The 13,115-nt window shown below is 41.6% G+C and overlaps 1 protein-coding gene across 6 annotated transcripts in view; it reads right to left on the bottom strand.

The window, feature by feature from the left end:
• Positions 1-13,115, bottom strand: part of ctbp2a (C-terminal binding protein 2a) — a 112,818-nt gene that overhangs the window by 12,445 nt on the left and 87,258 nt on the right. For all 6 annotated transcript variants that reach the window (XM_088917527.1, XM_088917523.1, XM_088917524.1 and 3 more), the window contains 3 exons: positions 10,188-10,342; positions 4,065-4,209; positions 2,393-2,599 (listed from right to left, as the gene is read on the bottom strand). In XM_088917527.1, the coding sequence (XP_088773653.1) occupies positions 2,393-2,599; positions 4,065-4,209; positions 10,188-10,342 (507 nt within the window). The remainder of the gene's footprint in view (positions 1-2,392; positions 2,600-4,064; positions 4,210-10,187; positions 10,343-13,115) is intronic.

Below are 13,115 nucleotides of genomic sequence, written 5' to 3'. Positions count from 1 at the left end.
TGCATCAAATCTGCACTCAGGTTTCCACTAGGGGAAAAGCTACAGAATTGACCGACAAAGTCTCTTAACTCAGAACCTCTTTTGGCTTGAGCATCTGTTATATTCTTTCTTTCCCCTTTCTGTGCAGTAGAGGTTCCACTCATTTTTTCTCTCTGTATTATGCTATTATATTCCTCTTCAAGTCTTTCCTCTCAGTGTTTCAAACATTCATTCGTATGGCATCTCTCTGTATTAATGTTTTCACCTACTGGTTCAGTGAAGGTGGTCATAAAAGCCTCTGCTGTCAATGTGTTAACACCCCCAGGAAGTGACAGTAAGCCCCTTCCTTAAGATCTTATAAGTCCACAGTAAAGCTCCAGCTGAAGGTCATTCTTTCAACCTCTAGTCCAAAGAGATCAGCTGTGTGCAGTATGTTTTCTCAGCTTGTCATACCACGGTGTGAAAAAGTCATTCTTTTTACATGTTTTTATTCCTTTTAGAAGTACAGATGCTCTGTGAGATCATGTTAGGTTATGCATAGGTTGAATCTGAGACCACACTACCAACCTGCAGTAAGAGCTGTTAAGGCCTCCCCTTAAACTGGGCAGATATTACAAAGGAAAAATGGCAATCCAGAGCATACAGTTACTGAAATTTCCGAAACGTATCTCCCAGCATTCGCCTATCCAAAGCAATGCCAAGTCACAGATGCCGCATATATATGTTCTGTACTCTGTACAGCCACAACAAACAGCTACCACTCTGTTTAATCCTTTCCCATGGCCTGGCATGCTACTACAAACAAATCCACTTCTGCCTCTCAAGGTCCCCTGCCAAGGCAGCAAGCATTTATCAGAAACAGCACTGGTAGGGTCTCCAGTTCTACAGGAGCACAGCACGTCCGTGTCCTGCCCTCTGCAAGGTCCGCTCTGGTACACCAGACACCTCACCTGTTCTGAGAGGCTGGGAGTGTCACAAGAGCAGCTCTCCCTGCCCCTGCTGCCAGGATTTAATGCCGGTCGTTGCGGGCTCTGACCATGCACTCCTTAGACAGGGGATGTCTCCTAAAAGATCCTCTACAGCTGAAGAGTTTTTACACTGTCTAGATTTCAGAGAGAGGTGAAGTCACTTCTGAAACTAGCTCAGCACACTGGGCCCTGTGCTGTTATAAGAATATAATGACCTAATGCAGCCCTGTGTCCAGCAGTCGCTTTGGAAGCCATAACCATCTCTGTTAATGCATGAACATTTTCCTACTGAACAAATGACAATGTGACTAAGAGACCCATTGCTCTATTTTGCCCTTTTCTGTTCTGCTATTACTTACAATTTTTCCCAACTTGCCCAAAATTGTTTTTTGTTCTTCTCTTCCTTTAAGCTGACTCAGACAGTGCAAGACCACAGCACGACGTCTGAATGACCGCCCGTGTTTAGTTTCATTTTGCTCGCTTTCCTGTCATGCTGGTGTTAAGAGTGGTTTTAATTGGGCATGACTAAGGCAACTGTCACGCTCCTGGATGGAGAACCTCGCTCAGCTTTAATTCTGCATTGGCAAAGCGGACAACAGCTGCGATGTAATCAGCAGGGTCATTATCTTCAATGTCACTGCGGCTCAATGTCACCCTGCGCACACTCACACACCAGCCACAGCACCATTGTCCCGACCGTACATCGCTCAGCTTGAGCTTCTTCCGAACTCTTTTCTGCTTCTTCACTCTGACCTGGGCTGAACTGCTCATGCAGAACCAGCCTCAAGAAGAAAAAAATGAAAAACAAACACAACTAGAATACTGTAAAGCCTGGCTAGGCTCCGTGGTTCACCTGAGTTAACAAAATAGTAATTTGCTGTTTTGTTTTCGTCCGCAAGTAGGAGCCTGAGAGACTTCAAATAAGCGTCAAGAGCGTCTGCATTACTGTTGTCATATTTCACAATGCCACTGTGACAAGTGAAGTCTGGCAGGAACAGGCAAACCAAGGCTTTTATTATGAAAGAAATAAAGAATGATGTCTAGTATAACTTGTACAGATTAAGATTTAATAGATCTTCTATGTACCACCATTTAACTCTAAATCAAGGTTCTCTAGAATTTTAAAAAGCGTAGAGAATAATGATGAGGCCTAGTAAAGTTTAGGGTGGGGGGGGGGGGTATGACATACCTATGGATGCATTGTTAACATTCCACAGAATGTCATTTTATAGTAAATTGATCATTTATAGATTATCTAGTAAACATTAGACAACATAACACATGCTTATACAAGATATCTAATATACTTCATATAGTTCAATATTATGAAGACAGCCTTGACAAATGGTTGAAAACCTAGCTGCGCAGCTAGCAAAGACTGACGCGGGGATGTGCACTGGGGCAGGCGAGCGAGGGGAAGGGACAGGGGGTACGGTCTCCCTTACCAAAGCCGATGAGCCCCAGCGTCTCTCCCCGGATGCGGGCGGCCCCGGAGGCCACCTCCCGGATCTGCTCCACGCTCTGCACGCGCGTGCCCTCGCGCAGTGCCTGGTACAGCCACGTGTTCCTCCGGTACAGGTTCAGGATGTGGCACAGGGTCGAGTCGGCCGTCTCCTCCACCGCCGCCGAGGGGATGTTGCACACGGCGATTCCTACGAGACAGCCCGCAGAAACCCGCACCACGCCTGTCACACGGGCCAGACTCAGGAAAGCAAAGTGTTTACAGAAAAATGTTTTCATGGCCAGCAACGACTCCCGAAGGATTTCTTGTTATGTATTGTTTTCTGTCAGAAGGAAACGGATAGAAATGATGGCGGTGATATATATATTTTTAAAATGGCCTGTTATATTCTGTATAAATATGTACACACTCCATTTCTGTTGTTTTGGCCTGAAAACTATCCACTTTCCCCACTCTCACCCTGTAATACAAGTTCTATTTCTTTCTTTGTTATAGTCTTTTACGCCACACTCACAAACAGCATTTCAATTACTCATCAATGTCTAAAATGTCAGCTGGCTCTGTATCCCAGTATTCAGTATCCAGGTCTATATCAAAGTCTTTTGACAGCAACTCGGAGAATTCAGCTTACTGAGAGGCATGATTGATCTCAGTGATTTTTTTTTTTGGCATAAAGGGTTTCATTTTTGTTGAGTGGTTTTTCTCTGAAATGATCCACAGCAGCCTCCCATCAACATATGCAGGACTCCACACAATATCCCTACAGACACCATCCACCTTTTATTTTGACATGCAGTGTAGGTTATTGCTGTTACTATCGAGTACCTAACACAGCTTTTGGTTGTAAACGTACACGGGCAATGGCTCTCCAATGTTCAGAAAAGGGTTTATTAATCACAGCTGGTACACAGGCATTGCAGCTGGGTTCTCTCTCCCAGAGACAGACGAGTCTCAAGACGCCAGAGGGGAATCTTTCTAACCCTCTCTTTATAAGATACTGTACTTCTGCTCTTAAATGCTCTTTTTAGTCATATTATGCTGATGAAAGTCACTGTTTTGTGTTTAGGAAGCAAACTTCCTGTGTAGTGAGTTTTCCCTCAGGGACAAGCTCCAGCAGTGTTCTTTATCTCCTCCTTCCTCTCAGTGTCCTCTCATAGAACCCCAGGCCCAGCGGGACGCTTGTGGACAGGAGGTTACAAGGGGGCTGGGTTTGGGAACGCGCAGTGAGACATGATGTCTCGATTTCCATAGCCCATTTGGTCGTGGGAGTTTAAATCCCCTCCATTTGTCAGAACCTCTCTGCATCTGCTACACCAGGGAGAGACAGAGGGACTGGACACCTGGCTCCATCCAAAGAAGCTTAGCCTTCCCAGAATTCCAGTGCGGAAAACACGCTAACACTCAGTGATGGAGGAGGACACCGCACTGGTTTTCACAACTCGAGTTAAGAGCAGAGGAAGGTTAGGATAAAATGATGCGTGACAACATTTCTGAATAAAATAAAACAGGGGCTGGGCTTAAAGACGCCTGAACACAACGAGTGGAATATTTAAGGGGTGAAAATTGCCTGTAAAAAAAAGAAGCTCAGCAACCCTTCTAAAAATAAAATAAATAAAATATACAATTTTTTTATCATACCAATGGAGGGAACCTACCCAGCTCGCCAGCAGCTTTAATGTCAATGTTGTCGTAGCCGCTGCCTATCCTGATGATGACTCTTAGAGCCTTGAATTTCTCCAGGTCCTCGCGGGTCAGTGTGATGGTGTGGTACATCATGGCTCCCACTGCCTCATTCAGCACCTGGAAGAGGCAAAGCCAGAATGGAGGCGGGGGTCACTCAGAGGTCCCAATTATCCTTGTGCTCAAAATGAGGTTCACCTCACACTTTTATTTCCAGCATTATGGAAAAGCTGACTCATCAACCCATGTATTACTCTATAGGAAACATATAGGATCTGTCTATGAAAAAAAAAACTGTGCTTTTGCCCGCTGTTTCAAATATGAGGTTTTCTTACACCCTCTGGCTAGGCATGAGTAGCCCTGGGAAAAGAGGCAGATCACCTACAGGGTATGTTCAGCTCATGAAATTTGAAATGCATACCCTCGTAAATCTTTAACACACACATACAAGCATTCTGTAACTACTTAATACAGAGAAAACAGCATAAAAAACGTTAAAAGCAATACAATAGTCTATTCCGACTCTCTGCAAACAAGGTTAAATGCAGACAACTAAACTCATAAAACAGAGATTGATAAGAATCTAGATATCCAGATATTAAGCAAACACCAGCAAGCGCTTTCAGTAAACAACAGCTTTAAATTCTCCTCCAGCTAACTATATTAGCTTTGCTTTGCCTGTCAGATTAACTGTGAATTTCCATAAAGCTTTTATTAGACCTCTGTCCCAGGAATCCCTGGTAGATGCTAATTCAAGGTTAAAGCTCTTCTTACACATTCATTTCATTTCTTGTGTTATTTGCCAAAGGCAAGATTTACTGTAGACAAAGCATCCCTCTGTGAATAATGACTAACGCAATGAAATGTTTTGCAAGAGAAATAATTTCTGAATGCAGTGTCTGCTTAATGGAAAATCTGAACAAATCTTTTTTATGATGATTCAGGACTTAAAAGTTTAAAAATATTATTCTTGACAGCCAGAAGAACGACAGAAAATAATGTCTACACCCAAACTAAGTTAATTTTTTTCCCTTTCATCGAGTTGAAAGGAAGATTTTCTGGATGATGTTTCTCTGGTGTCCTAGTTTGATTCTCCAGAACTGTTTCTTTAAATTAGTGACAACAGAAAACATTCTCTCCCTCAGTGTATCTGGGCTAGAAGGAGGTCTTCATTCACACACCTTGTCAATGCCACAGGCTCAGTGGAATTAATTAAAACTGATAAAGGTAAAATATTCAATGAGTTATTCTCTCTCTTGTAAAAGGTGCATTTTAATTTTAATAGGTATTTTTTTCAGAAGCACAGTTTTATTTATTTTTCATGCATTCACCAAGCATTATGTCAAGAGAATAAACTGTTGCAAGGATTAGCTCAATTTAAATAAAGAAAACCAGAATCAACCACAAAACACGGTCCTGGATCAGAACATCTGCTTTGGAAAAACAAATTATAAAGTTTGGAAGTTGATGGGCTCAACTTTCCTCCCTTGAGGATCCTGTTTAAAAAAATCTTGTTAAAAAAAGACTCCCAATCTATTGTAACAATACACTGACTTCTACAATTACTGCAAATAATGCTAGAGTTCATTAAAAATATTAACAGGAGAACTGCAGGCTACCAAATCTATGAAAGTACACTCAATGCAGACCAAATGAATGAGACTACTGATTTAGCAGTGTCACACCTGTGATGAATTCTCTCTTTCTACCTGGGACTGCCTGGACCATCTCTGAGGACACCCAGAAATAGCTAAACCCCAAGCTAAAAACATCTGAATTCAAGCACAGGAAACCCTCAATTTATTTCACTTATAGTGGGGAGGAGGTGTCCATTAGTGCAGAATGTCTGTTGAATCACAAGCTCAAAAACACACTTGTATGAGAAAAATATATATTTACTATATATGCTTTCTGGATCTTTTGACTTTTTTAATAAACACAGTCATTGAAGATTGTTCCTGTGCCTTTTTTATCATAAATATACAAGCCCTTTATTTCATGTGTTGTAAGTATACTGTATAAACGTCCCTAAAGCATACGTATAAGAAACACCAATCATCAGATGCAAAAGACATACCCCTATAGGGCATCGTTGATATTCCCACATTTTAAACCTATGTAGGATTTATTTTTACCTTGTTTAATTATTTGTGCATTTCCCCGTTATTCCAGGGAATGTGAGGTTGTTCTGATTTTACAGACAAAATTCACCTTTTGGTCTGCTAAAACCCAAAGTCCGTTAAAGCAAGCCCATTAAACCAAGGGTTTACTGTTTTACAGTTCACCACAGTACTCATTTTGTCTTTCTCTTGGTTAATCTGGTCCAGGATTCTCCTGTGGTCAGCAGCCTTAAAGCTAGCCAGAAGCAGAAACAGGCTTGGCATGATCTTGAAATCAGCGCACCATGTACAGGTAATAGCCTTTTGACATGTATAGGCAAGCAATTGGTACAGTGGAAATTAAATTTGAAAAAATCTCCCCACAAATATAACAACTCTTTGCAGACATCCCCACAAAGTCAAATACCTTTTCTACACCAGTTTACATCTTTAAAATATTTATTTTTCATTTGTTTCCGTTCTATTGTCATCCTGTGCCGACGTTCACTTCCCTGGAGTACAGAAGTGAAAATAAAAACTGAATGAAAAACTGTGGGAGATCCTCAGAAACAGAGAAATATAGACATGTTTGTGCGTGCATGTGAAAACCGCATAATTGTTGAAGAGAGCTTCATACTTCAAGCTGCACCGATAAATACAAAGCGATGACCACAAAAAAAGCTGATACTTCTGCAGTTCACCTCCTTGAACTCCATGCTCATCATGAAATTCTGTTTTCAAGTGCAGTGCATTAGCAATACTCTCTACTTTTTCAAGCATTAATCCTGCACAGGACACACAAGAAAAACTGCAGGACCACTTAGTGAAAAGAAACACTGTGCTGTTGACCTCAAGCCTTGTATAAAGCATTGTGGGTACATTTAAACCTAGAATGGGGTAAACACAAGCTCTACATTAAAAAATTGCTGCTCAAAGACACCTTTTTTATGACCAGCTGAACTAGGGCAAAGTAAAAGTGCAAAATGGCAATCTTTCCTTGACATGGGCTAGTCTGGACATTACAACTCCTGTACACTACTGTGTTAGTGATATGTCCTGAACACTGAGATGTGGCACGATCACCTGATTTCAAGAAAGAAGCCACTGCTGAGAAAGCTCTATTTCGCCTTGTGTGCAGCTCCTATCCTGCAGTGTCCTGCAGTCCCACCTGCACAATCACTACACAGCTCAAGGTGCACTGGAAACCAATATGGGCTGAAACCAGGCAGCATCAAATGGCCACCGAATTGTATGGCACAACTGCAGCTGGAAACAAAGAAAACACCTTGTGTTGCGAGGTCAATGAACAAACACATCTATGCGAACATTTCTTTTCACCCCTCATGCCCACTTAGGGTGGAGTGGTTCCGGTACTTGGCGGTGTAGAAACCCTGCCCCCCACCCCAACAGCCTGCCCTTTAGGACAGGCATTAAGCACAGCTGTACTGCCAAATGAAGAGCAATAAAGAGCTGATGTCAGCTGGCACAATGTAATTACATTCCACTTTCATTATGAGGCTCTATATTACAGCAAAGCTGGTGATACAGGGCTGCTATACTTTGGCACCCAATATGATTAAATCCTAACGAATCCACTTTATTTTAACTGGAGTATAACAACCAATATGTTCTGAGAGGAAGAGTCTACAAGACAGACGAGACTAAACTTTGGAGAAAGAACAGAATTTATCTAATTTTCACGGAGCTGAAAATTTAAGTTGCACTGTTTGCATTATAGTACCGTACGAACGTTTGTGTGTGAGTGAGACAGTTTGCTGTCCAGGAAATGGGCAGGTGGCCATTTGCAGGTGTCATATGGTGTCATCTGCAGGCAGATGGACTGACTGCAAGAAGCTGTACAGAAACATTTCCTATACAAAAGAAGGCTGACTTCTCTGAATCAGTGTGGGATTAAATATTTATATGCAAACAATATTTTTTTGCACATTAAAATTCCTATGAAATATCCACCTTAAAGTAGGTCTACAGACCTCTGTCCTATAATTTGCAGCTTATCTCAAATTCATGGAGATGTGCAGCCTCTCTTTTCAAAACAACATCACAGAGAAAAGTTAGCAGAGAGGAGCTGGTCCCAGACTGTCAAGGAATATAAATATAGTCTATCCTGACAGCCCCACCTAACACCACACTGCCAAATATGTCCAGCCAGGCAAATCAAAGCCTAAAATGCTTTGGCCCAAATGTTTTAATGAATCAATTAAGAACAATATAATCAATAAAATCAATTTCAAACAATATAAATAGAAAACAGTTTATAAAATGATTAAAATAGAAGATAATTTGGTTTAAAAAAAGAATTACTGTAAATTGCAAGCACATGGAATAATAAATAACAGAAATGCATGATTGAAATAAATATTGTAATGCAGGGTAAAGTAAGACTTTTCTGAATCACAACAGCAAAAGAACAATAAAGGATTAAGTTAAGTGTTGCAGAGATAATGATGTGAAACATTTCATTGAGAAAAGGCAAATGGCTGATATGTTAAATGCATGTTTCACTCAGGTGTTTATCACAAAAGAAACTGGCAACAAGCCTCACAATGAACAAAGAAGAAGATATCTGTTTTAGTATAGAAGAGGCACATGTCTTCCAGATATCAGAAGTACTGAAGATGAACAAATCTGCACTTAAGGATACAACCAACGTTATTCTGTTACAAAACAAAACCGTTTTCAACAGTCTCTCGAGACAGGAGTAATACCTGTTGAATAGACAACTGCTAATGCAGCACCCATCCATATAAATGACAACAAAACCAAACCAAGAAATTAAAGACTATTACGTCTTGCTTCTATATCATTCAAGGTGGTTGTAGAAACAAAAATAAGTAAACTAGATGATCAGCTAACGGGCAATAGAATTTTAAGGAAGAGTCAACATGGATTTAGAAAAGCTAGGTCCTACTGACTTTGCTGATGTTTTTTGAACAGACAAGACTAGGCAAATAACCTAGCAGATAAATTTTAATGTAGAGAAGTTCAGAATGTTATATGCAGGTAGCAGAAGATGAACTACGATTATAAAATGTTGTGGGCGCAAAAGAGTGCAGGATATAAATCAGGAGATGTTATGTTAAAATTATACAATACATTAGTAAGAGCTCATTTAGAATATTGTGAACAATTTTCATCACTGCGTTTCAAAACCTGTACTGCTGCTCTGGTTTCAGTCCAGAGAAGAACCACCAGATACACTTCTGTGTTTAAAGAAATGTCCTACACTGACAGGTTAAAAGAAGTGAACATTTTTAAACTTAAACAGAGGAGGCTATGGGAGGACCTGAGATAAGCAGTAAAAATCGTCAAGATAGAGACAAAATCACCCCTGCAGACATTTATAGATTTAGCAGTGAAACACAAACCGGATGTCCCAGGTGGAAACTAAGGGGAAGTGCATTTTAAACTGAGAAAAGGAAGCACCCTTTTACACAGAAGTTTGTGGATGTCTGAAATATGCTATTCAGGCACGTTGTTGAAATCGATATTCTGGCGCCTTTCAAGAACTGGCCAGATGAGATTTTCAGGTGAGTTAGCTGTTAACAATCAAACTAGAGTTAGAGGGGTCTCTCGTCTGTAACCTTTCTTATGTTCTTGTGTTATGAACTTCAGTGAAGAAACCTGGTCTCACAACAGAGGCACACAATACAGATGAATCTCTATAATGGAGCTAGAAAGGATTAGGAACATTTTTGTCCAGTGAGACAATGAGGTATCTTAGCATCTGGAAAGTCAAACCACATGGGTAAAATGAGCTGGGCGGCCCCTTGACATGCCTTGCACCTTTCACACAGCAGTAAGGTGCATTTTTAAATAAGCTGACCCAGAAGCCATCACATTCCCACACACAGGATGGCTGCACGACTGAACCTGTGCATCACTAAAGTATGTAGCTGTAAACCTCAAATCAGAAAGAGAAAATACACTCTCTCATCCTCCTAGTTTGTATCGGGTCCGGTGTGGGTGGTTGCCCGTTACCTTCTCGTGTATCTCCTGTGTGGACTGGGCATCGCAGAAGGCCACCGTGGCCAGGTCTTTGAGGATGGGCATCTCTACCGTACAGTCCCTCCCGTCCAACAGCGCCACCAGTGGCCGGGGGTGCATGGGGCCATTCATGATCTGGGGTCGGATACCTGAAGAGAGAGTGAGGCAATGGGTCACAGAGCCATGATGTCCTGCAGCTGAGACTTCAGCACCTGACACTCGGCAAAGGGATTGTGACATACAGTACATACGGTATGACCTTACCATGATTAGGTTGCTTTTTGAACTACTTTTACAGTACTTTTTAGAAGAGTTGTCTCCTCCTGTGCAGAACGTATGACGTTAGAAAACGGAGAGAGAAAACTGCTGAAAAAAATAACATTTTCTGAAACGACTACCCATGGCTCATCAGCGCCAGTGAAGGTAACGTATCTTTGGAAGGTGGAGATAAGAATGAGCATCATCTCAAGGATACAATCAAGGTGCAGGAAAAGTAGCCTGTCCTTCACTTCACACATCATGTCAAAACAAGATGTTTTACCTGCACCTTGTGGAAAACTCACGCAACACTGGCCTAGTAACACCCTACGGAGGGGTAGAAGGAGTTGCTGTAACGTGCCTGATACCTCAGGGTGACTTGGTTACTCATCTTACCGACTATGAAGATTACAGTACTGCTGTCATTATCAGTGCCAGGGGTTTAATGAAGAGTATAGTCAATAAATCAATAGCCTGACTCGCACAGAATCAGCAAAGTTCTGTTAACAGCTTGAGAGCTCCTGTCATTGGTGTCACCCTGCACTTCCTTAAATAGCAATCAATTACCAACACTCAGGCCATCAACACCAGACCATCACACCATTTAAACTGTGCTTGGAACAGAACTCTCTACAAATCTCTCTGATGCGCTGCACTGCTAACCAGCAAACAAACCCTGGCACTCCTGCCAATCACCACAGATGTCACAGCAGAAGCAGCTGTTCCTCGGCTACCACCCTCCTGTTACGCTGAAGTGGAAGAAAGATATTTTTCTAACCAATGCTCTTTACAAAACCTTCAAGCTGTTTAGCATTAAAAGCACTTGTGGTTCATTAAGGAACATGAGCTTCTTTATTATTTGTGTAGTACAGTCCTGCTCCCAGAACACTGTGGAAGTGTGCACAGTTAACACTAATAAAAACAGAAGGCAGAAGTACAATAGAACGCACTAATAGGACTTTCTACTGTGTGGGAACTAGAAGCACAGGGAATGAAAGCTTTCAGATGTCAGGAACAGATACTGGGCATGATATCATACCAGCTTGATAGCATTTCTCTACCAGCATAGCATTGGGAAATACCACTGTATTTAAACTACATTTGGCACCACAGCAATAACACTGATGTACTGCACCAGAGGAGTCTGGTGGACAATGTATTGCAACTAGAAAACCACAAACAAGCCAACCTAAATGCATATCAATATTCACAACATTAACAATAAGAAAAACAGGGAGAAGGAGGTGGAAACAATTATCTTAAAAAAAACAGCTTTAATTTTGCCAAAAGCAGGGAAGTCACTCCAAAGTCACTCCACTTTAACCCAACAGAAATATTCTGCAGTATTCCCATATTACACTTAAGAAACCATTTCATTCAATTTTAATACAATCTCCTGTATGTTTTGTATTAAAACCACTTTCAAAAACCAGGCTAACAATACATGCAGGCTTCAGGATACCGCTGCAGGGTCAAAGAAGCGTAAATGATTGCAGTAGGCTCACAGCTTAACTGTAGTTACTTCATCAAACTTATCAGGGCTGCTGCAGGTTAGCACCTCCTATCCCCTGAACACAGGCATTCAGCAGCCACGCGTCCCCTCCTGTGTGAGCAGTACAGAGCGAGGAGCTATCATATCACAGGCACCAGCTTGTTTGACATTATTAGCCCTGCGGAGGTCCTTTAAGTGAACTAACCACCATTGAATAAGTGTCAGACTCTGGTGGAGCAAAGCGTGGCAGCACCGGAGGGCAAAGACAGTGAGAGAAAGAGACCTTGGGGAATGTACTGAGCTGCACGGCTTTATTCTACAGTGTTCTAACATTGAACAAGCCCAGTACCCCTGGACACAGACAAAGGAAGAAAATGATAAGGCTCCTTAAGAAGTTTGGAACAACCTACGCAGTCGCACTGTTGAAGCCGATACCCTGGCTCTTTCAAGAAACAGCTGGAAAAAATCCTTGGATCAATTAGCTACTAATGACCCAAACTGAACAGATCGGCTGCATGGCCTCCTCTTACTTGTAACCGTTCTTGTGGTCTGTAAGCCACAAAGACGCTGCTACTCCAAAGAACTTCTACCACCAGTAGGGATCAGTAGTCAGCACTGATATCCTGACTATTACTGCCTGAAGTGAAAGATGAGACACTAGGAGGGAAAAGGAGGCAATGACATAAAAAAGAATCACTGTGGCTCTGCATTTGCAAAGTAGCAGGGCACTGGAACCGCCAGTGTGGTACTCCCTTTGCCTCTGTTGTCATGGTGATTACTTAACTGGCTTTGGCAGGATTATAAAATACTTTATTTTAGGCAGTGACATCTGTGCCTCTGTCGGAGATTATAACCGCATTTCTTCTTCTCTTTCTTTCTGTCTCCGCAGTGACGCAGTTTAGCGTGCTGTTCAATTTGGTGTTTCATTAAAACAGAGGAAAAAAAATAAAAATGAAACGCGAACTATTTTAAAGCAAATGTTTGATCAAACCCCATCTTTGAAGAAGTGTGGGCTTTAATAAGGATGTGAGTACTACATTATTGATCTTAGTACCTTATACAGAGAAATCTAAATTTGCTTGACACTACATGACCAACAGCCTATTCGTATGTTAATATGATCTGCCCTTAATTACTTATCACAGGCTGTAGTCTTTACCATGCATTTTGAT

This window comes from Atractosteus spatula, chromosome 5 (assembly GCF_055471065.1).
Source record: "Atractosteus spatula isolate fAtrSpa1 chromosome 5, fAtrSpa1.hap1, whole genome shotgun sequence".
In the NCBI taxonomy this organism is placed as follows: Eukaryota; Metazoa; Chordata; class Actinopteri; order Semionotiformes; family Lepisosteidae; genus Atractosteus; species Atractosteus spatula.
The sequence above is the reverse complement of the archived record's forward strand: the minus strand, read 5'-3'. Positions and strand labels throughout refer to the sequence as shown.